Source organism: Coturnix japonica, unplaced genomic scaffold, assembly GCF_054131305.1.
Source record: "Coturnix japonica strain WE unplaced genomic scaffold, WE-NBRP24 Scf200, whole genome shotgun sequence".
NCBI classification, from domain to species: domain Eukaryota; kingdom Metazoa; phylum Chordata; class Aves; order Galliformes; family Phasianidae; genus Coturnix; species Coturnix japonica.
This window is the reverse complement of record NW_028189103.1, coordinates 1,195-27,049: the sequence shown is the minus strand read 5'-3', so window position 1 is coordinate 27,049 and position 25,855 is coordinate 1,195. Positions and strand designations below refer to the sequence as shown.

Sequence of the window (25,855 nt, the reverse complement as noted above, 5' to 3'; positions counted from 1 at the left end):
TGGGCGTGGCCAAGGGGCGTGGCTTAACGCAGTGGGCGGAGCTTGGAAGTGGGTTTAACCAACAGGAGGGCGGTGTCTGTGTGGGCGTGGCCAGGGGCGGGGCTTAACTCAGTGGGCGGAGCTTGGAGGTGGGTTGGACCAATAGGAGAGCGACATGGCAGTGGGCGTGGCTGTGGGCGTGGCTTAGCGCAGTGGGCGGAGCTTGGGGGTGGGTTAGACCAATATGAGGGCGATGTCTGTGTAGGCGTGGCCAGGGGCGGGGCTGAGTGCAGTGGGCGGAGCTTGGGGATGGGGTGGACCAATAGGAGCGCGGCTCTGGTTTGGGCGTGGCTGTGGGCGTGGCTTAGTACAGTGGGCGGAGCTTGTGGGTGTGTTTAACCAATAGGAGCTCGTAGGTGTGTCCGGTGGGCGGAGCTTGTGTCCCCAGTGGGCGGAGCTTAAGGGCGGAGGCGCCGGAGCCGCCGGTCAAAGCTCCGGGGCCGCACCCGAAGGTACCAGGAATAAATGGGGGGGGGGGGGGGGGTGAGTGTGCAACGAGTGTGTAACGAGTGTGCAATGGGGGGGGGTGAGCGTGCAAGGGGGGGGAGAGAGGGGTTTAAAGAGGGGGATGGGGCCTTTTGTGGGGGGGTGCGGGGCGATGTGGGCGTGCAATGCACGGAGATGGGGGTGGGTGTGCAATGCACGAGTGTGGGCGTGCAAGGAGGCGTGCAAGGGAGGGGGGGTGTGCAGTGCACGCGGTGGGGGGGATAGGGGTGCAATGGGGGGGGGTAGGGGTGGGAATGTGGGGCTGGGGGGCCGTTGTGGTGCACGGTGAGTGTGCAATGAGTGTGCAAGGGGGATGGGATTGAGGGTGTGCAAAGCGCTGTGCGTGTGCAAGGAGCTGGGGGCGTGCAAGGAGATAAAGGGGGGGGATGGAAGGAGGGGGGGGGGGGTGATGCAAAATGGGATGCTCCGGGGGTGTGCAATGGAAACGAGAGCGGCGTGTAATGCAATGGGGGTGTGCAACGAGCCGGGGGCGTGCAATGCACGACGGGTGTGCAATGCAATGAGGGGGGTGCGATGCAATGAAGGGGGAGAGCCGTGCAACGGCGTGCAATGGAGTGCAATGGGGGTTGTGCAATGGGAGAGCGGCGTGCAATGCTATGGGGGGTGTGCAAAGCTCCGGGGGCGTGCAGTGCACGAGGGGTTTGCAATGCATTAAAGGGGAGCGACGTGCAACGCCGTGCAACGCCGTGCAATGCCGTGCAATGGCGTGCAATGCATTTAGGGGTTGTGCAATTGGGGAGCGGCGTGCAAAGGGCTGTGGGGGCGTGCGATGCAAAATGGGAGCGGCGTGCAAGTGCAAAGGCGGGGGGGGGGTGTGTGCAAGGGGAAGCGGGGGCGGCGTGCAATGCACGTGGGTGGGGTGTGTGTGTGTGCAATGCACGGGGATTGCAAAGCAAAGGAAGCAAAGGAGCGGCGTGCGATGCTATGGGGGCGTGCAATGCAAAAGGGGAACGGCGTGCAATGCGTTGAGGGTGTGCAATGCATGAGGGAAGGAGGTGTGCAATGCACGGGGCTGTGCAATGCACGTGGGGGGGTGTGAGTGTGCAATGCACGGGGATTGCAAAGCAAAGGAAGCAAAGGGGTGGCGTGCGATGCTATGGGGGCGTGCAATGCAAAAGGGGAACGGCGTGCAATGCGTTCAGGGTGTGCAATGCACAGGGGGTGTGTGTGCAATGCACGGGGCTGTGCAATGCACGTGGGGGGGGTGTGAGTGTGCAATGCACGGGGGGGTGCAAAGCAAGGGGAGCAAAGGATCGGCATGCAATGCTATGGAGGTGTGCAATGCGTGCAATGCATTGAGGGGTCTGCAGCGTGAAAGGAGAGTGGTGTGCAATGCACGGGGGGGGGGTTGCAATGCAAGGGGGTGTGCAATGCACGAGGGGGGATGCAATGCTTTGGGGGCGTGCAATGCAAAAGTGGAGCAGCGTGCAATGCAACTGGGGTGTGCAATGCACGTGGGTGGGGGATGAGAGCTTGCAATGCAAAAGGGGAGCAGTGTGCAATGTGTGCAATGCAACGAGGGTGTGCAAAGCAAAGAAATTGCATGCGATGCTATGGGGGCATGCAATGCAAAAGGAGAGCAGCGTGCAATGCGTGCAATGCATTGAGGGGGTCTGCAGCGTGAAGTGAGAGTGGTGTGCAATGCACGAGGGGGGATTGCAATGCAAGGGGGTGTGCAATGCACGGGGGGGGTTGCGATGCTTTGGGGGCGTGCAATGCAAAAGGGGAGCAGCGTGCAATGCAATTGGGGCGTGCAGTGCATGTGGGGTGTGTGTGCAATGGTTCGGGGGTGTGCAAAGCAAAGGAGCAGCATGCAATGCTATGGGGGCGTGCAATGCAAAAGGGGAGCAGCGTGCAATGTGTGCAATGCATTGAGGGTGTGCAAAGCTCTGGGGATCTGCAAAGCAAAAGGGGAGCGGTGTGCAATGCAATGCAATGCACGGGGGTGTGCAATGCACGAGGAAGGGGGGGTTGCAATGCAAAAGTAGAGCAGCGTGCAGTGCAGTGGGGGTGTGCAATGCACGTGGAGGGGGGGGTTGCAATGCACAAGGGGGTCTGCAATGCAAAGGGGGAACAGTGTGCAATGCACAAGGGGGGGTTGCAATGCATGGGGGTGTGTAAAGCACCGGGGTCTGCAGTGTGAAAGGAGAGTGGTGTGCAATGCACGGGGGTGTGCAATGCATGGGGGGGGTGGGATGCAATGCACGTGGGGGTGTGCAAGGCAAGGGAACGGCGTGCAATGCTATGGGGGCGTGCAATGCAAAAGGGGAACAGCGTGCAATGTGTGCAATGCATTGAGGGGTCTGCAGTGGGAGGGTGGTTTGCAATGCACGGGGGTGTGCAATGCACGAGGGGGGGTTTGCAATGCAAAAGTGGAGCAGCGTGCAATGCAATCGGGGTGTGCAATGCACGTGGGTGGGGGATGGGAGCTTGCAATGCAATAGGAGAGCAGCATGCAATGCATTGAGGGTGTGCAATGCACGGGGGTCTGCAGTGTGAAAGGAGAGTGGCGTGCAGTGCATGGGGGGATTGCAATGCTTTGGGGGCGTGCAATGCAAAAGGGGAACAGCGTACAATGCAATTGGGGCGTGCAATGCACGTGGGGTGTGTGTGCAATGGTTCGGGGGTGTGCAAAGCACAGGAGCGGCATGCAATGCTATGGGGGCGTGCAATGCAAAAGGGGAGCAGCGTGCAATGCACTGAGGGTGTGCAAAGCTCTGGGGATCTGCAAAGCAAAAGGGGAGCGGTGTGCAATGCAATGCAATGCACGGGGGTGTGCAATGCACGAGGAGGGGGGTGTGGTGCAAAAGTGGAGCAGCGTGCAGTGCGATCGGGGCGTGCAATGCACGTGGGAGTGGGGGGGGTTGCAATGCAAAAGTAGAGCAGCGTGTGGTGCTGTGGTGGCGTGCAATGCACGTGGGGGGTGTGCAGGGCTGGGGGGGTGAGCAGTGCAAGAGGAGACTGTGTGCAAAGCGATGGGGGTGTGCAATGCACGAGGGGTGTGCAAGGCAATGGGAGAACAGTGTGCAAGGCAATGGGGGCTGTGCAAAGCTATTGGGACCATGCAATGGAACTGGGGGCGTGCAATGCACATGGAGAGGCGGTGGGGGTGTGCAACGCTGCAAAGGGGTGTGCAATGCACAAGGGGTGTGCAATGCAAAGGCAGAGGAGTGTGCAAGGCAATGGGGGCCGTGCAAAGCTGTTGGGACCATGCAATGGAATTGGGGGCGTGCAATGCACATGGAGGGGTGGTGGGGGTGTGCAATGCTGCAGGGGTGTGTGCAATGCACAAGGGGTGTGCAATGCAAAGGCAGATGAGTGTGCAAGGCAGTGGGGGCCGTGCAAAGCTGTTGGGGCCATGCAATGGAATTGGGGGCGTGCAATGCACATGGAGGGGTGGTGGGGGTGTGTAATACTGCAAAGGGGTGTGCAATGCACAATAGGTGTGCAATGCAATGGGGGTGTGCAATGTGCAAGGGGTGTGCAGTGCAAGAGGAGGTTGTGTGCAAAGCGATGGGGGTGTGCAATGCACGAGGGGTGTGCGATGCAATGGGAGAGCAGCGTGCAAGGCAATGGGGGCCGTGCAATGGAATTGGGGGCGTGCAATACACGTGGCTGTGTGCAATGGTTTGAGTTGGGTGTGCAATGCACTGGGGGTGTGCAAAGCAAGATGAGAGCAATGTGGCAATGGGTCTGTGGGTGTGCAATGTACAAGGGGTGTGCAATGCAGAAGGTGACCGGTGTGCAATGCAATGGGGTCATGCAAAGCAAAATGAGAGCAGTGTGCAATGCACAAGAGAGGAGGTGTGCAGTGTGCAAGGGGTGTGCAATGCAGAAGGTGACCGGTGTGCAATGCAATGGGATCGTGCAATGGAAAAGGAGAGCAGCGTGCAATGCACAAGAGAGGGGGTCTGCAGTGTGCAAGGGGTGTGCAATGCAGAAGGTGACTGGTGTGCAATGCAATGGGGTCATGCAATGGAAAAGGAGAGCAGTGTGCAATGCACAAGAGAGGAGGTGTGCAGTGTGCAAGGGGTGTGCAATGCAGAAGGTTACTGGTGTGCAATGCAATGGGGTCGTGCAAAGCAAAATGAGAGCAGCGTGCAATGCACAAGCAGGGGTTGTTCAGAGCAAAATGGGGGGTAGCGTGCAATGCACAAGAGAGGGGAGTGTGCAATGCAAAGTGAGAGCAGTGTGCAATGCACAAGAGGGGTGTGCAATGCTCCAGGGTCATGCAAAGCAAAACGGGAGCAGTGTGCAATGCTCTGGGGGGTGTGCAAGGCAAAATGGGGGCAGTGTGCAATGCACAAGTGGGGGCGTGCAAAGCAAAACGGGAGCAGTGTGCAATGCTCTGGGGGGTGTGCAAGGCAAAATGGGGGCAGTGTGCAATGCACAAGTGGGGGCGTGCAATGCAAAGTGAGAGCAGTGTGCAATGCACCAGGAGTGTGCAATGCAAAACAGGAACAGGGTGCATCACCTTGGGGGTGTGCATTTGCACATGGGGTGTGCAATGCACGTGGGTTTTGTGTGCAAAGGGAAATGCGGGCAGCGTGCAATGCACAAGTGGGGGCATGCAATGCAAAGTGAGAGCAGTGTGCAATGCTCCAGGAGTGTGCAATGCAAAACAGGAACAGGGTGCATCACCTTGGAGGGTTGCATTTGCACGTGGGGTGTGCAATGCACGTGGCTGTTTGCAATGGTTTGAGTTGGGTGTGCAATGCTCTGGGGGTGTGCAAAGCAAAGTGGGAGCAGTGTGCAATGTTCTGGGAGTGTGTGTGCAATGCACAAGGGGTGTGCAAGGCAAAATGGGGGCAGTGTGCAATGCACAAGTGGGGGCGTGCAATGCAAAGTGAGAGCAGTGTGCAATGCACCAGGAGTGTGCAATGCACAACAGGAGCAGGGTGCATCACCTTGGGGGTTTGCATTTGCACGTGGGGTGTGCAATGCACGTGGCTGTTGTGTGCAAAGCGAAATGGGGGCAGGATGCAATGCGCAAGAGAGTGGGTGTGCAAAGCAAAGTGAGAGCAGTGTGCAATGCTCCATGAGTGTGCAATGCAAATCAAGGGCAGGGTGTATCAACGTGGGGGTGTGCATTTGCACATGGGGTGTTGGGGCACAAAGCTGCAATGGTGTGTAAGGGGGTGGGTGTGTAAGGCGTGAGTGTGCAAGGGGTGAGCGTGCAACGTGGGATGAGGGGGGAAATGTGGCCCTGAGTGACTTCAATTCTCCCCCCCTTTCAGTTGTGTTGCACTGCGTGGTGTGCAATGCACAATGGGTGTGCAATGTACTAGGAGTGTGCAAGGATTGAGAGCACACTGGGCACGGGTTGCTCGTGCATTGAGTGTGCAAAGTGTAATGAGCATGCAGTGTGCAAAGCTGGTGTGCATTGCACGTGCATTGCATTGCACACGTGCGTGTTGCTCTGCATGTGCACCATGCACTGTGTGTGCATTGCACGAGCGTTACGTGTGTGCTGTGTGTGCAACCTGGGTGTGTTGTGTGTGCAACATGCAGGGATCACACGTGCATTGCGTGTGCACCATGCATTGCACCGCGTGTGCATTGCATGTGCATCACATGTGTGCATTGCATTCCTTGTGCATCGTGTGCAAGTTGCATGTGCACCACACATTGCATTGCGTTCCATTGTGCATTGCACACGTGTTGTGCAGCGTGTGTTGCATTGCACTTGGACGTTGCATTGCACGCAGGTGCCTTGCACGCGTGTCGTTGCACGTTGCATTGGGCCTTGCACGCCTTCTGCATAGTGCATTGCACGTGGACGGTGCATTGCACAAGCATTGCACGGTGCCTTGCACGTTGGTGTGCATCACGCCTTGCACTCCTCTTGCACTCTGCATTGTGCATTGCTTTACACGTTGCATTGGGCCTTGCACGCCTTCTGCATAGTGCATTGCACATGGACGGTGCATTGCACAAGCATTGCACGGTGCCTTGCACGTTGGTGTGCATCACGCCTTGCACTCTGCACTGTGCATTGCTTTGCACGCTGCATTGCACTCCTTGTGCATTGCCTTGTTGGTGCATGTTGCATTGTGCTCTGCTTTGCACTTGTGCACGTCGCATTGTGCATTGCACTCCTGGTGCACGTTGTGTTGTGCATTGAACTCCTCCTGCACCTTGCACCATGCATTGCTTTGCACTGTGTTGCACACTTGCACACCTCATGCACACATTCACGCTCCTTGCACTCCACTTGCACTCCACTTGCACACTGCGCTGTGCATTGCACTCCTGTCGCACGTTGCACCATGCATTCCTTTAGCACACACAGTCTTGCTCCTTGCACTCCACTTGCACACACTGTGTTGTGCATTGCACACCTATTGCATGTTGCACCACGCATTGCTTTGCACCACGCCTTGCACTCCTAGTGCACACACAGTCTTGCTCCTTGCACTCCACATGCACACTGTGCTGTGCGTTGCACTCCTGTTGCACGTTGCACCATGCATTGCTTTGCACACACAGTCTTGCTCCTTGCACGCCACATGCACACGCTGTGTTTGCATTACACTCCTGTTGCACGTTGCACCATGCATTGCTTTGCACACACAGTCTTGCTCCTTGCACGCCACATGCACACGCTGTGTTGTGCATTGCACTCCTGTTGCATGTTGCACTATGCATTGCTTTGCACAGTGTTGCTTCTTGCACACCTCATGCACACATATCCTTGCTCCTTGCACTCCACTTGCACACTGTGCTGTGCATTGCACACCTATTGCACATTGCACCGTGCATTGCTTTGCACTGTGTTGCACACTTGCACACCTCATGCACACAGTCTTGCTCCTTGCACGCCACATGCACACGCTGTGTTTGCATTACACTCCTGTTGCACGTTGCACCATGCATTGCTTTGCACACACAGTCTTGCTCCTTGCACGCCACATGCACACGCTGTGTTGTGCATTGCACTCCTATTGCACCTTGCCCCGTGCATTCCTTTGCACACTCACTCTGGCTCCTTGCACTGCTTTGCATGGTGCACGTGGCGCTGTTTTGCACGTGGGTGTGCAGCTCCGCGGCACCGACGGTCACCATGGAAACTGCAGAGGAACCAGGGGGGAATTGGGGTGGGGGGGAGGAGCACAGCGTGCAATGCAAAGCTTGCACACGCACGTGCAACCACTGAGCACATGTGTGTTGCACAACTGTGCTCCCAGTGCTTGCACGCGCTTGCTTGCACAAGGGTGTTGTGCATGCACAGAGGTTTGCCTTGCACGTAGGGTTTTGTGCAAGAGCATGCACAGCTTTGCACACTCACGCACACTTTATGCACGTGTGTGTGCTCCTCTTGCTTGCACACGCACAGCTTTGCACACTCGTGCACACTTGATGTGTGCGCGCTCCTCGTGTATGCACAGGCCTGCACAGCTCACAAGTGCATTGTGCGTTTGCACGTGCTCTTGTGCAAGGGCTGACCTGTGCTCAGGGTGCACACTGATAAATGCCAGCCTTGTTAGTGCAACACGTTTGCACACACACCCCCTTTCTTGCACAATTCCATCCTGCATGGTTCGTGTTTGCATTTGCACAACCATGGTGTGCACACTGAAGCTGCTCCTCGTGCACGCACATCCTTGCACACTCACCTGTGCACACACATGGATGCAAACCTGATGTCTGCTCCTCGTGCACGCACATCCTTGCACACTCACCTGTGCACACACACGGATGCAAACCCGATGTCTGCTCCTCGTGCACGCACATCCTTGCACACTCACCTGTGCACACACACGGATGCAAACCCGATGTCTGCTCCTCGTGCACGCACATCCTTGCACACTCACCTGTGCACACACACGGATGCAAACCCGATGTCTGCTCCTCGTGCACGCACATCCTTGCACACTCACCTGTGCACACACACGGATGCAAACCCGATGTCTGCTCCTCGTGCACGCACATCCTTGCACACTCACCTGTGCACACACACGGATGCAAACCCGATGTCTGCTCCTCGTGCACGCACATCCTTGCACACTCACCTGTGCACACACACGGGTGCAAACCCGATGTCTGCTCCTTGTGCATGCACATCCTTGCACACTCACCTGTGCACACACACGGATGCAAACCCGATGTCTGCTCCTCGTGCACGCACATCCTTGCACACTCACCTGTGCACACACACGGATGCAGGCCCGATGTCTGCTCCTCGTGCATGCACGTCCTTGCACACTCACCGGTGCATGCACACGGATGCAAACCTGATGTCTGCTCCTCGTGCATGCACATCCTTGCACACTCACCTATGCACACACACGGATGCAAACCCTATGTCTGCTCCTCGTGCATGCACGTCCTTGCACACTCACCTGTGCACACACACGGATGCAAACCTGATGTCTGCTCCTTGTGCATGCACGTCCTTGCACACTCACCTCTGCACGCGCATGGATGCAAACCTGATGTCTGCTCCTTGTGCATGCAAGTCCTTGCACACTCACCTGTGCACGCGCGTGGATGCAAACCTGATCACATTTCTTGTTCGCACACACACACACACACTGTTGGTCCACACGTGGATGCACAACTGATGCACACTATAACCCTTGCACGCGCCATGTGTGCACTCTGTGCTCATTCTTGCACACGCACTTGTGAATGCACAAGGATGAGCTGGGTGCACACCTATGGGCATTGACACTCTCTTGTGCAGTCCCTGTTTGCATTTGCACAAGGCTTTTGGTGGACACAGTGTGGTTGCATTCACACTTGCAAACGGCAGCGCTGCGTGCACATGCGTGTGCATCCGTGTGCAAGCAGCACCCTGCTTGTGCAAGCAGCACTGCATCTCTCACCCCATACACCCCCAACCTGGTGCGTGCAATGCACACACACACACACACATTCCATGTGCAAAGCTCTGTTAGTGAGTGCTGGTGCCCTGCAGCTGAAGCTCTTGCACACGCGTGTGCACCGCCCCCATTTCCTCGTGCCCTTTGGAATTGGTTCAAGGTGACGTCGGCGCCGATGTGGGGCACGGAACTGAGCTGGGACCCCCCCCCCCCCCCCCAGGGAGTCGCCCCAGTTCGGATCTAGGGCACGAGGAAATGGGGGGAGGGGCGTGCAAGGGGGGGGAGGGGGTGTGCAAGGAGAAGGAATGGGGTTGGAAGGGGGGAGAGGTGTGCAAAGTAGGGGTTGGGTGTGCAAAAAGAGGAGAGGGACTTGCAAGGATGGGGATTGTAATGGTGGGAGGGGTGTGCAAATGGGGGGGGAGGGTGTGTAAGGACAGTGAGAGGGATGTGCAAGGATGAGGGGTGTGCAAACGGGGGGAGGGACGTGCAAGGATGGGGATTGATGGGGATTGTAATGGTGGGAGGGGTGTGCAAATGGGGGATAGGGGTGTGCAAGGATGGGGATTGATGGGGATTGTAATGGTGGGAGGGGTGTGTAAAAGGGGGGTGTGCAAGGGTGGTGTGAGGGGTTGGAAGGGGTGATGGGTTGTGCAAAGGGGGGGAGGGACGTGCAAGGGCGGAGAGAGGGGCTGGGAGGGTAGGAGGGGTGTGCAAATGGGGGGATGGGTGTGCAAAGAGGGGGTTGGGTGTTCAAAGAGAAGGGGGAGATGTGCAAGGATGGTGATTGGTGGGGCTTGTAATGGTAGAAGGGGTGTGCAAGGGTGGTGAGAGGGGTTGGAAGGGGGGAGGGGTGTGCAAATGGGGGAGGGAGCGTGCAAGGAGAAGGAGAGGGGTTGGAATGGGGGGAGGGGCGTGCAAAGAGGGGGGAGAGACGTGCAAGGATGGGGATTGATAGGGATTGTAAGGGTGAAGGGGCGTGCAAAGGGGTTGAGATGGGTTGGAATGGGGAGGGGTGTGCAAATGGGGGATGGATGTGCAAGGATGGGGATTAGTGGGGCTTGTAATGGTGGAAGGGGTGTGCAAAGGGGGGGGAGGGGGTGTGCAAGGAGAAGGAAAGGGGTTGGAATGGGGGGAGGGGTGTGCAAAGAGGGGGGAGAGACGTGCAAGGATGGGGATTGATAGGGATTGTAAGGGTGAAGGGGTGTGCAAATGGGGGAGCAGGTGTGCAAGGCTGTTGTGAGGGATTGGAAGGGGAGAGGGATGTGCAAAATGGAGGAGGGGTGTGCAAGGACAGTGAGAGGGATGTGCAAGGATGAGGGGTGTGCAAACGGGGGGAGGGATGTGCAAGGATGGGGATTGATGGGGCTTGTAATGGTGGAAGGGGTGTGCAAATGGGGGGAGGGGGTGTGCAAGGACGGAGAGAGGGGATGGAATGGGGTGAGGGGCGTGCAAAGGGGGGGAGGGGGCGTGCAAGGAGAAGGAAAGGGGTTGGAAGGGGAGAGGGGTGTGCAAAGAGGAGGGCAGTTGTGCAAGGATGGGGATTGGTGGGGCTCGTAATGGTGAAGGTGTGTGCAAGAGGGGTGAAAGGGGCTGGAAGGGGGAGGGGTGTGCAAAGAGGGGGGAGAGATGTGCAAGGATGGTGATTAATGGGGCTTGTAATGGTGGGAGGGGTGTGTAAATGGGGGAGGGGTTGTGCAAAGTGGGGGCTGGGTGTGCAAAGGGCTGGGAGGGACGTGCAAGGATGGGGATTGATAGGGGTTGTAATGGTGGCAGGGGTGTGCAAAGGGGGGAGTGGGTGTGCAAAGGGGAGGAGTGGGTGTGCAAGAGGGGTGAGAGGGGTTGGAAGAGGAAGGGGTGTGCAAACGGGGGATGGACGTGCAAGGATGGGGATAGGAGAGGCTTGTAATGGTAAATGGGCGTGCAAGGGTGGTGAGAATGGTTGGACGGGGGTGAGGGGCGTGCAAATGGGGCTTGTACGTCTGTGTGTGCACACGCGCGTGCAAGCGTGCAAAGTCAACAGGGTTGATCAGGGTGTGTGTGTGTTTCTTTCATACATCATTGCACATTTGCACACGCGTGTGCAAGCAAAGGAGCCCTCCAACCTCAACCTCCCCCAATACCATGTGCCATATGCACTTTTGCACACGCGTGTGCAAGGGTGCACTTAAGTGTCAGGGATTTTGAGGTGCTCACCCCCTCCACCTTTGCAATGTGCCCCGTCCCTTTTGCACACGCGCGTGCAAGAATGAAGGTAATACTCAGATTTCCCTTGTGCTCTATCACGTTTGCACACGCGTGTGCAAGAATGAATGCAGTGAAATCAATGGACACAAAGTTGAGGGTTCCCACAAACCAACCCCATAACCCCAACCCCATACCCCTCCCCCGTACCCTATATCCCGCCCCCCACCCCATAGAACCCCATTGTGCCCTATCACGTTTGCACACGCGTGTGCAACGTATCTCTATGTCCCCATAGGGTGATGTTGGGGCGATGCCGCGCTAACCACCCCCCATCGAAGACCAACCCCAACCCCATAACCCAGCCCCATACACCCCATACACCCCATACACCCCATACACCCCCATTGTGCCCTATCACGTTTGCACACGCGTGTGCAACGTATCTCTGTGTCCCCATAGGGTGATGTTGGGGCGATGCCGCACTCACCGCCCTCCACTGAAGATCAACCCCAACCCTATAACCCATCCCTATAATCGACTCTGCCCCCCACCCTATACATCCCCATTGTGCCCTATCACGTTTGCACACGCGTGTGCAACGTATCTCTATGTCCCCATAGGGTGATGTTGGGGCAATGCCGCACTCACCGCCCTCCATTGAAGACCAACCCCAACCCCATAACCCACCCCTATAATCGACTCTGCCCCCCACCCTATACATCCCCCTTGTGCTCTCTCACATTTGCACACGCGTGTGCAACGAATTTCTATGTATATCTATGTCCCCATAGGGTGATGTTGGGGCGATGCCGTGCTTGCCGTCCCCCACTGAAGACCAAATCCAACCCCATAACCCTCCCACCACCCCATATACCCCCCTTGTTCTCTATCACGTTTGCACACGCATGTGCAACACACCTCTATCCATCTCTATCCCCATAGGGTGATATTGGGGTGATGCCACACTCACCGCCCTCCATTGAAGACCAACCCCAACCCCATAACCCACCCCCCATAACCCCCCATCCCCATACACCCCATAGAATCCCATTGTGCTCTCTAACGTTTGCACACGCGTGTGCAAGGAAGTAACAGTCATATAGAACCCAATCAGGGGGGTCCCTCAACCCAATGCGTCAACCCCAACCCCATAACCCATCCCCATATCCCCTTTGTCCCCCCACCCCATACACCCCCCTTGTGCTGTATCATGTTTGCACACGCGTGTGCAACGTATCTCTATGTATCCATAGGGTGATGTTGGGGCGATGCCGCGCTAACCACCCCCCATCGAAGACCAACCCCAATCCCATAAAGCCCCCATCCCTCCCCCACCCCATACACCCCCTCGTGCCCTTGTGCTCTATTACTTTTGCACACGCGTGTGCAAGAATCAAAGTAATAGAGCCCTAATAGAAGGGGGGTCCCTCAACCCAAAGCCTCAACCCAACCCCATAACCCACCCCTATAATCGACCCTCCCCACCCTATACATCCCCCTTGTGCTGTATCACATTTGCACACGCGTGTGCAACGTATCTCTATGTCCCCATAGGGTGATGTTGGGGCGATGCCACACTCACCGCCCTCCATTGAAGACCAAACCCAACCCCATAACCCAACCCCATACACCCCATACACCCCCATTGTTCTCTCTCACATTTGCACACGCATGTGCAACACACCTCTCTGTATCTCTATGTCCCCATAGGGTGATGTTGGGGCGATGCCGCGCTCGCCGCCCCCCATTGAAGACCAACCCCTACCCCATAACCCACCCCCCATAAATCCCCATCACCCCCAACCTATACCCCCCTTGTTCTCTCTCACATTTGCACACGCGTGTGCAACACACCTCTATCCATCTCTATCCATAGGGTGATGCTGGGGCAATGTCCCGTTTGCCGTTCCCCACTGAAGACCAACCCCAACCCCATAACCCTCCCACCACCCCATATACCCCCCTTGTGCTGTATCACATTTGCACACGCGTGTGCAACGTATCTCTGTGTCCCCATAGGGTGATGTTGGGGCGATGCCGCGCTCGCTGCCCTCCAGCGAAGACCAACCCCAACCCCATAACAACCCCATAAACCACCCCACCCTATACACCCACAATGAGCTCTGTCACATTTGCACACGCGTGTGCAAGAGTAAAACTAATAGTCGCAAAGAGCCCAAATAAAGGGGGTCCCACAACCCAACCCCCATCAACCCCACCCCCATCCCCCCATCCCCTTTACACTCACCCCCCACCCCAAACACCCCCCTTGTGCTCTATCACGTTTGCACACGCGTGTGCAAGAATCAAAGTAATAGAGCCCTAATAGAAGGGGGGTCCCTCAACCCAAAGCCTCAACCCAACCCCATAACACTCAATCCCAACCCCATAACCCACCCCTATAATCGACCCTCCCCACCCTATACATCCCCCTTGTGCTGTATCACATTTGCACACGCGTGTGCAACGTATCTCTGTGTCCCCATAGGGTGATGTTGGGGCGATGCCGCGCTCGCCGCCCTCCATTGAAGATCAACCCCAATCCCATAACCCACCCCTATAATCGACTCTGCCCCCCACCCTATACATCCCCGTTGTTCTCTCTCACGTTTGCACACGCGTGTGCAACACACCTCTATGAATCTCTATGTCCCCATAGGGTGTTGTTGGGGCGATGCCACACTCACCGCCCTCCATTGAAGACCAACCCCAACCCCATAACCCTCCCACCACCCCATAGAATCCCATTGTTCTCTCTCACATTTGCACACGCGTGTGCAACGTATCTCTGTGTATCCATAGGGTGATGTTGGGGCGATGCCGCGCTCGCTGCCCCCCATCGAAGACAAACCCCAACCAACCCCAACCCCATAATACCCCCATCCCTCCCCCACCCCATACACCCCCTCGTGCCCTTGTGCTCTATCACGTTTGCACACGCGTGTGCAAGAATCAAAGTAATAGAGCCCTAATAGAAGGGGGGTCCCTCAACCCAAAGCCTCAACCCAACCCCATAACCCTCAATCCCAACCCCATAACCCACCCCTATAATCGACTCTGCCCCCCACCCTATACATCCCCATTGTGCCCTATCACGTTTGCACACGCGTGTGCAACACACCTATATCCATCTCTATCCATAGGGTGATGTTGGGGCGATGCCGCGCTCGCCGCCCTCCAGCGAAGAGGAGGAGGAGGGTCGCGTGGGCTCCGAATACCCCGAAGCCGACTCGGATACGGGCAGCTCCCACGACGGGGGGGTCCCAACGCACAGGGGGGTCAACCCGGGACCCCCCCCATCCAGATCCAGGGGGGGGGGGCAACAACAACAGCCCCCCCCCCAACAACAGGCAACACCTGAAGAGGCTCATTTCAGTATGATGGTCTTCCGCATCGGGATACCCGACCTACGGCAGACGGTAAAATGGGGGGGGGGCTTCTATAATGGGGGGGGGTCCCAAAATGGGGGGGGATGAAATGGGTAGGGGGGGGGCTTCTATAATGGGGAGGGGTCCCAAAATTGGGGCGGGGGGCTTCTATAATGGGGGGGGGCTATGGGGGGGGGTGGGCTTCTATAATGGGGGGGGTCCCAAAACGATGGGGGGGTGGGGGGGGGAGGGGGTTTGATAATGGGGGGGGCTTCAAAATGGGGGGGGGGGGGGCTTCTATAATGGGGGGGAGGAGGTCATAAATGGGGGGGGGCATAAATTGGGGGGGGTCCCAAAACGATTGGGGAGGGGCTTTGAAATTGGGGGGGGGGGGGGAGGGTCAAAATGGGGGGGGTCAAAATGGAGGGGTCCCAAAATGGGGGGGGGGCTTCTATAATGGGGGGGCTTCTATAATGGGGGGTGTCATAAAATGGGGGGGGGGGCTTCTATAATGGGGGGGGTCATAAAATGGGGGGGGGGCTTCTATAATGGGGGGTGTCATAAAATGGGGGGGGGGGCTTCTATAATGGGGGGGGGCTTTGATAATGGGGTGGGTCCCAAATGGGGGGGCAGTTCAGTATGATGGTCTTCCGCATCGGGATTCCCGACCTACGGCAGATGGTAAAATGGGGGGGGGGTCCTCAAATTGGGGGGGGGGGGCTTCTATAATGGGGGGGGGGCTCCAAAATGGGGGGGGTCATAAATGGGGGGGGGGGGGCTTTGATAATGGGGGGGGGGCTTCTATAATGGGGGGGGGGGGCTTCTATAATGGGAGGAGTCATAAATGGGGGGGGGGCTTCTATAATGGGGGGGGGGGCTTCTATAATGGGGGGGGCTTCTATAATGGGGGGGGGCTTCTATAATCGGGGGGGGTCTCCAAAATTGTGGGGGGTCATAAATGGGGGGGGGCTTCTATAATGGGGGGGGGTCGTAAATGGGGGTGGTCCTCAAAATATGGTGGGAGGAAATTGGTGGGGGGGGGGGCTTCTATAATGGGGGGGTCCCAAAATGGGGGGTTGGCTTCTATAAAGGGGGGGGGTCATAAATGGGGGGGGGGCTTCTATAATGGGGGGGGTCCCAAAATGGGGGGGCAGTTCAGTATGATGGTGTTCCGCATCGGGATTCCCCACCTACGGCAGACGGTAAAATGGGGGGGGGGGCTTCAAATTAATGGGGGGGGGGGTCTCCAAAATGGGGGGGGCTTCTATAATGGGGGGGGGGTCATAAATGGGGGGGGGCTTCTATAATGGGGGGGGGGGGTCATAAATGGGGGGGGCTTCTATAATGGGGGGGGGGGTCATAAATGGGGGGGGGCTTCTATAATGGGGGGGGGATTCTATAATGGGGGGGGGCTTCTATAATGGGGGGGGGGCTTCTATAATGGGGGGGGTGTCGCCAAAATGGGGGGGGGGTCATAAATGGGGGGGGGCTTCTATAATGGGGGGGGGCTTCTATAATGGGGGGCAGCTTCTATAATGGGGGGGGGCTTCTATAATGGGCAGGGGGCTTCTATAATGGGAGGCAGCTTCTATAATGGGGGGGGGCTTCTATAATGGGGGGGGTCCTCAAATGGGGGGGGGGCTTCTATAATGGGGGGGGTCCCAAAATGGGGGGGCAGTTCAGTATGATGGTCTTCCACATCGGGATTCCCGACCTACGGCAGACGGTAAAATGGGGGGGGGTCCTCAAATTAATGGGGGGGGGGGTCTCCAAAATGGGGGGGGGGCTTCTATAATGGGGGGGGTCATAAATGGGGAGGGGGGGGCTTTGATAATGGGGGGGGGCTTCTATAATGGGGGGGGCTTCTATAATGGGGGGGGTCCTCAAATGGGGGGGGGGGCAAAATGGGGGGGGGCTTCTATAATGGGGGGGGTCATAAATGGGGAGGGGGGGGCTTTGATAATGGGGGGGGGCTTCTATAATTGGGGGGGCTTCTATAATGGGGGGGGCTTCTATAATGGGGGGGGGCTTCTATAATGGGGGGGGGCTTCTATAATGGGGGGGGTCATAAATGGGGGGGTCTTCTATAATGGGGGGGGTCCCAAAATGGGGGGCCAGTTCAGTATGATGGTCTTCCACATCGGGATACCCGACCTACGGCAGACGGTAAAATGGGGGGGGGGGGCTTCAAAATGGGGGGGGTCTCCAAAATGGGGGGGGCTACTATAGTGGGGGGGCTTCTATAATGGGGGGGGTCATAAATGGGGGGGGGGGGATTTGATAATGGGGGGGGGGCTTCTATAATGGGGGGGGCTTCTATAATGGGGGGGGTCCTCAAATGGGGGGGGGGGCAAAATGGGGGGGGGGCTTCTATAATGGGGGGGGTCATAAATGGGGAGGGGGGGGCTTTGATAATGGGGGAGGGCTTCTATAATGGGGGGGGCTTCTATAATGGGGGGGGTCCCAAAATGGGGGGGTGGCTTCTGTAATGGGGGGGGGCTTCCATAATGGGGGGGGGCTTCTATAATCGGGGGGGGTCTCCAAAATTGGTGGGGGGTCATAAATGGGGGGGGGCTTCTATAATGGGGGGGGGGTCGTTAATGGGGGGGGTCCTCAAAATATAGTGGGAGGAAATTGGGGGGGGGGGCTTCTATAATGGTATAATGGGGGGGGGTCCAAAATGGGGGGGGGCTTTGATAATGGGGGGAGGCTTCTATAATGGGGGGGGTCCCAAAATGGGGGGGCAGTTCAGTATGATGGTGTTCCGCATCGGGATTCCCAACCTACGGCAGACGGTAAAATGGGGGGGGGCTTCTATAATGGGGGGGGAGGTCATAAATGGGGGGGGGGCATAAATTGGGGGGGGTCCCAAAACGACTGGGGGGGGAAATGGGGGGGGGAGGGGCTTTGAAATTGGGGGGGGGGGTGGGGGGTCAAAATGGGGGGGGTCAAAATGAAGGGGTCCCAAAATGGGGGGGGGGGCTTCTATAATGGGAGGGGGGGCTTTTATAATGGGGGGGGGTCCCAAAATGGGGGGGTGGCTTCTATAATGGGGGGGGGCTTCTATAATGGGGGGGGGCTTCTATAATGGGGGGGGGGGCTTCTATAATGGGGGAGGGGGGGCATAAATGGGGGAAGGGGCTTCTATAATGGGGGGGTCCCAAAATGGGGGGGTGGCTTCTATAAAGGGGGGGGGGGGGGCTTCTATAATGGGAGGAGTCATAAATGGGGGGGGGCTTCTATAATGGGGGGGGGCTTCTATAATCGGGGGGGGGTCTCCAAAATTGTGGGGGGTCATAAATGGGGGGGGGCTTCTATAATGGGGGGGAGTCATAATTGGGGGGGGGCTTTGATAATGGGGGGAGCTTCTATAATGAGGGGGGGGCTTCTATAATGGGGGGGGGCTTCTATAATGGGGGGGGGTCATAAATGGGGGGGTCTTCTATAATGGGGGGGGTCCCAAAATGGGGGGGCAGTTCAGTATGATGGTCTTCTGCATCGGGATACCCGACCTACGGCAGACGGTAAAATGGGGGGGGGGGCTTCAAAATAAGGGGGGGGCTTCAAAATGGGGGGGGGCTTCTATAATGGGGGGGGTCATAAATGGGGGGGGGGGGCTTTGGTAATGGGGTGGGCTTCTATAATGGGGGGGGTCCCAAAATGGGGGGGTGGCTTCTATAAAGGGGGGGGGGGGGGCTTCTATAATGGGAGGAGTCATAAATGGGGGGGGTCATAAATGGGGGGGGGTCTTCTATAATGGTGGGGGGTCCCAAAATGGGGGGGCAGTTCAGTATGATGGTGTTCCGCATCGGGATTCCCGACCTACGGCAGACGGTAAAATGGGGGGGGGGCTTCAAAATGGGGGGGGGGTCCCAAAATGGGGGGGGGGCTTCTATTATGGGGGGGGTCCCAAAACGTCCCCATATAGGTCCCCCCCATATCCCCCATATACCCCCACATACCCCCTATATCTCCCATATACCCCCTATATACCCCCATATCTGACCCTATATCCCCCCATATACCCCCTATATCCCCTATATCCCCCATATCCCCCCATATCTGACCCTATATCTCCCCATATCCCCCATATCCCCCCATATACCCCCTATATCTCCCCATATCCCCCATATCCCCCTTATATCCCCCCATATCCCCCATATACCCCCTATATCCCCCATATACCCCCATGTCCCTCCATATATGACCCTATATCTCCCCATATACCCCCCTATATCCCCCATATACCCCCATATCCCCCCATATCTGACACCATATCCCCCATCTCCCCCCATATCTGACCCTATATCCCCCATATCCCCCATATCCCCCCTATATTCCCCATATATCCCCCATATCCCCCCATATACCCCCATATCCCCCATATACCCCCATATCTGACCCTATATCTCCCCACATCCCCCATATACCCCCATATCTGACCCTATATCTCCCCATATCCCCCATATCTGACCCTATATCTCCCCATATCCCCCATATCCCCCCATATCTGACCCTATATCCCCCCATATCCTCCTTATATCCCCCCATATGCCCCATATACCCCCCTATATCCCCCCTATATCCCCTCATATCCCCTATATCCCCCCTATATCCCCCATATCCCCCCATATCCCCTCTATATCTCCCATATCCCCCCATATCTGACCCTATATCTCCCCATATCCCCCCTATATCCCCATCTCCCCCCATATCCCCCAATATACCCCCATATACCCCCCATATCCCCCCATATCTGACCCTATATCTCCCCATATACCCCCTATATTCCCCATATACCCCCTTATATCCCCCATATACCCCCATATCTGACCCTATATCCCCCATATACCCCCTATATCCCCCATATACCCCCTATATCCCCCATATACCCCCCATCTCCCCCATATACCCCCATATCCCCCCATATCTGACCCTATATCCCCCATATCCCCCCATATACCCCCATATCCCTCATATACCCCCATATCTGACCCTATATCCCCTCTATATCTCCCATATCCCCCCTATATCCCCCCTATATCCCCATCTCCCCCCATATCCCCCCATATACCCCCATATACCCCCATAACCCCCTATACCCCCATATCTGACCCTATATCCCCCTATATCCCCCCATTACAGAAGTGCCTGCGCTTTGACCCCTGTGCAGCCGTATGGGCAGCCAAGCAGCAGCTGCTGTGTGCTCTGACCACAGCTGACCCACATATCCCCCCTATATCCCCATATATCCCCCATATACCCCCATATCCCCCATATCTGACCCTATATCCCCCATATCCCCCCTATATCACCCATATACCCCCTATATCCCCCCTATATCCCCCATATCTGACCCTATATCCCCCATATACCCCCCATATATCCCCTATATCTCCCCTATATCCCCCCCATATCCCCTATATCCCCCCCATATCCCCCATATCCCCCCATATCTCCCCATATACCCCCATATCTCCCCATATCTGACCCTATATCCCCCCATATCCCCCCTATATCCCCCATCTCCCCCCATATCCCCCCTATATCCCCCATATACCCCCATATCTGACCCTATATCTCCCCATATCCCCCATATCCCCCCATATTTGACCCCATATCCCCCCATATACCCCCCATATCCCCCCATATCTGACCCTATATCCCCCCTATATCCCATTTAACCCCCTATATCCCCCCTATTGTAGAAGTGCCTGCGCTTTGACCCCTGTGCAGCCGTGTGGGCAGCCAAGCAGCAGCTGCTGTGTGCTCTGACCACAGCTGACCCACATATCCCCCCTATATCCCCCACATACCCCCCTATATACCCCCATATACCCCCATATATCCCCCATATACCCCCATATACTCCCATATCTGACCCCATATACCCCCTATATCACCCCTATATCCCCCATATCCCCCCTATATCCCTCACATACCCCCCCATATCCCCCCTATGTCCCCCCTATACCCCTTATATCCCCCATATACTCCCTATATCCCCCATATCTGACCCTATATCACCCATATCCCCCCATGTCTGACCCTATATCCCCCATATCCCCCATATCCCCCCATATCTGACCCTATATCTCCCCATATCCCCCATATCCCCCCATATCTGACCCTATATCCCCCATATCCCCCCTATATCTCCCCATCTCCCCCATATCTGACCCTATATCCCCCCATATACCCCCTATATCCCCTATATCCCCCATATCCCCCCATATCTGACCCTATATCTCCCCATATACCCCCTATATTCCCCATATACCCCCTTATATCCCCCATATACCCCCATATCTGACCCTATATCCCCCATATCCCCCCTATATCCCCTATATCCCCCATATCCCCCCATATCTGACCCTATATCTCCCATATCCCCCCATATACCCCCATATCTGACCCCATATCCCCCCTATACCCCCATATCTGACCCTATATCACCCATATCTGACCCCATATCCCCCCTATACCCCCATATCTGACCCTATATCCCCCATATTTGACCCCATATCCCCCCTATTCCCCCATATCTGACCCTATATCCCCCATATCTGACCCCATATCCCCCCTATACCCCCATATCTGACCCTATATCCCCCATATACCCCCATATCCCCCCTGTATCCCCCCATATACCCCATATACCCCCATATCCCCCCATATACGCCCCATATACCCCATTTAACCCCCTATATCTCCCCCTATATCCCCTATTGTAGAAGTGCCTGCGCTTTGACCCCTGTGCAGCCGTCTGGGCAGCCAAGCAGCAGCTGCTGTGTGCTCTGACCGAGGGGCTCCACGACGGCCTCAATTACGGGCTGTTCCAACCAGCCGCTGCCGGACGGGACGCCAAGTTCCTGGATGAGGAGAGACCCCTCAGGGACTATCCACAGAGCTTCGAGCAGGGGGTGCCGTACCTAGAGGTATAGGGGGGTATGGGGGGTATAGGGGGGGTATAGGGGGGGTATATAGGGGGATATGGGGGGATATGTGGGAGATATGGGGGGATATGGGGGATATGGGGGGATATGGGGGGGTATAGGGCTGTGTATAGGGGTATTGGGGAGGGATATGGGGGGATATGGAGGTGTATGGGGGATATGGGGGGATATGGGGGGTATATAGGGGGATATGGGGGGATATGGGGGTATCCTGGATGAGGAGAGACCCCTCAGGGACTATCCACAGAGCTTCGAGCAGGGGGTGCCATACCTAGAGGTATAGGGGGATATGGGGGGATATAATAGAGATATGGGGGGTTATGGGGGGATATAATGGAGATATGGGGGGTTATGAGGGTATTGGAGGGTGTATTAGGGGGATATGGGGGGTTATGGGGGGAATAAGGGGGGATATAGGGGGATATTGGGGGTATAGGGGGGGATATGGGGGGATATAGGGGGAGATATGAGGGAATATGGGGGAGATATGGGGGGTATAAGGGGGGGATATGGGGGGATATGGGGTAGATATGGGGGGATATGGGGGTATTAGGGGGGGTATAAGGGGGATATGAGGGGGATATAGGGGGTATCTGGGGATATAGTGGGGAGATATGGGGGGATATGGGGGGTTATGGGGGGGTATGGGGGGATACAGGGGGATATGTGGGAGATATGGGGGGATATGAGGGGGATATGGGGGGTATAGGGGGGATATGAGGGGATATGGGGGGTATATAGGGGGATATGGGGGGATATGGGGGCGTATAATAGAGATATGGGGGGATATGGGGGGATATGGGGGTATCCTGGATGAGGAGAGACCCCTCAGGGACTATCCACAGAGCTTCGAGCAGGGGGTGCCGTACCTAGAGGTATAGGGGGATATGGGGGGATATAATAGAGATATGGGGGGATATGGGGGTGTATGGGGGTATAGGGGGGTATAGGGCTGTGTATAGGGGTATTGGGGAGGGATATGGGGGGATATGGGGGTATATGGGGGGATATGGGGGTATAGAGGGGGATATGGGGGGATATGGGGGGAATAAGGGGGGATATAGGGGGATATTGGGGGTATATAGGGGGATATGGGGGGATATAATAGAGATATGGGGGGATATGGAGGGATATAGGGGGGATATAAGGGTATTAGAGGGTGTATTAGGGGGATATGGGGGGTTATAGGGGGATATGGGGGTATTAGGGGGGGTATAAGGGGAGAAATGGGGGGATATGGGGGGGTATGGGGTGGATATGGGGGGGTATATAGGGGGATATGGGGGATATGGGGTAGATATGGGGGGTTATGGGGGGATATGGGGGGAATAATGGGGGATATGGGGGGATATGGGGGGGGTATGGGGGTATAGGGGGGAGATATGGGGGGATAAGGGGGGATATGGGGGGTATATGGGGGGGATATGGGGGGATATAGGGGGATATGGGGGCATAGGGGGTGGATATGGGGGGATATGGGGTGGATATGGGGGAGATATGGGGGGATATGAGTGTATTAGGGGGGATATGGGGGCATATGGGGGGATATGGGGTGGATATGGGGGAGATATGGGGGGATATGAGTGTATTAGGGGGGATATGGGGGCATATGGGGGGATATGGGGTGGATATGGGGGGATATGGGGGAGATATGGGGGTATGGGGGGGATATGGGGGGATATATGGGGGTATAGGGGGGGATATATGGGGGGATATGGGGGTATCCTGGATGAGGAGAGACCCCTCAGGGACTATCCACAGAGCTTCGAGCAGGGGGTGCCCTACCTAGAGGTATAGGGGGGTATGGGGGGATATAATAGAGATATGGGGGGTTATGAGGGTATTGGAGGGTGTATTAGGGGGATATGGGGGGTTATAGGGGGAATAAGGGGGGATATAGGGGGATATTGGGGGATATGAGGGGGATATGGGGGTATAGGGGGGGATATAGGGGGATATGGGGGTATAGAGGGGGATATTGGGGGGGATATGGGGGTATAGAGGGGGATATGGGGGGATATGGGGGGGATATGGGGGGATATAATAGAGATATGGGGGGATATAATAGAGATATGGGGGGATACAGGGGGATATGGGGGGTATATGGGGGTATAGGGGGGAGATATGGGGGGATATGGGGGGATATGGAGGTATAGGGGGGAGATATGGGGGGAATATGGGGATATATTGGGGGGATATAGGGGTATTAGGGGGGGAATTGGTGAAGATATAGGGGGATATGGGGGGATATGAGGGGGATATGGGGGGTATATGGGGGATATGGGGGTATTAGGGGGGGTATAAGGGGGATATGGGGGGATATGGGGGTATTAGGGGGGGTATAAGGGGGATATGAGGGGGATATGGGGGATATGGGGTGGATATGGGGGGATATGGGGGGATATGGGGGTATTAGGGGGGGATATGGGGGGATATGGGGGATATGGGGGATATGGGGGGATATGGGGGGTATGGGGGATATGGGGGTATCCTGGATGAGGAGAGACCCCTCAGGGACTATCCACAGAGCTTCGAGCAGGGGGTGCCCTACCTAGAGGTATAGGGGGATATGGGGGGTATAGAGGGATATGGGGGGATATTGGGGGATATGGGGGGATATGGGGGTATCCTGGATGAGGAGAGACCCCTCAGGGACTATCCACAGAGCTTCGAGCAGGGGGTGCCCTACCTAGAGGTATAGGGGGATATGGGGGGTATAGAGGGATATGGGGGGATATTGGGGGATATGGGGGGATATGGGGGTATCCTGGATGAGGAGAGACCCCTCAGGGACTATCCACAGAGCTTCGAGCAGGGGGTGCCATACCTAGAGGTATAGGGGGGTATGGGACCTGGGGGGGTCTTATGGGGCCTAGGGGGTTGGATAGGGGGAGATACAGGTGGGTATTGGGGGGGAATGGGGGTATATGGGGGTATTGGAGGGGGTATAAGGGGGATATTGGGGGGATATGGGGTGATATGGGGTGGATATGGGGGGATATGGGGAGAGGTGAGGGTGTTGAAGGGGTATTTGGGGAGGGATATGGGGGGATATGTGGGGTATTAGAAAGATATAGGGGGATACAGGGGGATATGGGGGTATTAGGGGGGGTATAAGGGGGATATGGGGGGGATATAAGGGGATATGCGGGATATATGGGGGTGTATAGGGGTAATGGGGGGAGATATGGGGGGATATGGAGGTGTATGGGGGATATGGGGGGTATATGGGGGGGTATGAGGGTATTAGGGGGGGTATAAGGGGGATATGAGGGGGATATGGGGGGATATGGGGGGGATATGGGGTAGATATGGGGGGATATGGGGGAGATATGGGGGGATATAGGGGGATATTGGGGGTATAGGGGGGGATATGGGGGTATAGAGGGGGATATGGGGGGATATAGGGGGATATGGGGGTATAGGGGGTGGATATGGGAGGATATGGGGTGGATATGGGGGAGATATGGGGGGATATGAGTGTATTAGGGGGGATATGGGGGCATATGGAGGGATATGGGGGGATATGGGGGGATATGGGGTGGATATGGGGGGATATGGGGTGGATATGGGGGGATATGGGGGGATATGGGGGGTATATGGGGGGGTATGGGGGGATATGGGGGGATATGGGGAGATATATGGGGATATGGGGGGATATGGGGTGGATATGGGGGGATATGGGGGGATATGGGGGGATATGGGGTGGATATGGGGGGATATGGGGGGATATGGGGAGATATATGGGGATATGGGGGGATATGGGGTGGATATGGGGGGATATGGGGGTATCCTGGATGAGGAGAGACCCCTCAGGGACTATCCACAGAGCTTCGAGCAGGGGGTGCCCTACCTAGAGGTATAGGGGGGTATGGGGGGTATAGGGGGGATATAATAGAGATATGGGGGGTATATGGGGGTATATGGGGGGATATGGGGGGATATAATAGAGATATGGGGGGTTATGGGGGGATAT

At 56.4% G+C, this 25,855-nt stretch overlaps 1 protein-coding gene across 1 annotated transcript; it reads left to right on the top strand.

Moving 5' to 3' along the window:
• Nucleotides 1–413: 413 nt before the first annotated feature.
• LOC146750989 (SH3 and multiple ankyrin repeat domains protein 1-like) lies at nt 414–21,861 on the top strand (the record flags this gene model as incomplete). Its single annotated transcript, XM_085535856.1, has 3 exons — nt 414–491; nt 14,699–14,974; nt 21,658–21,861. Coding segments are annotated over exons 2-3 (465 nt in total), but the record flags the coding sequence as incomplete, so codon positions are not given.
• Between the last annotated feature and the right edge of the window lie 3,994 nt (nt 21,862–25,855).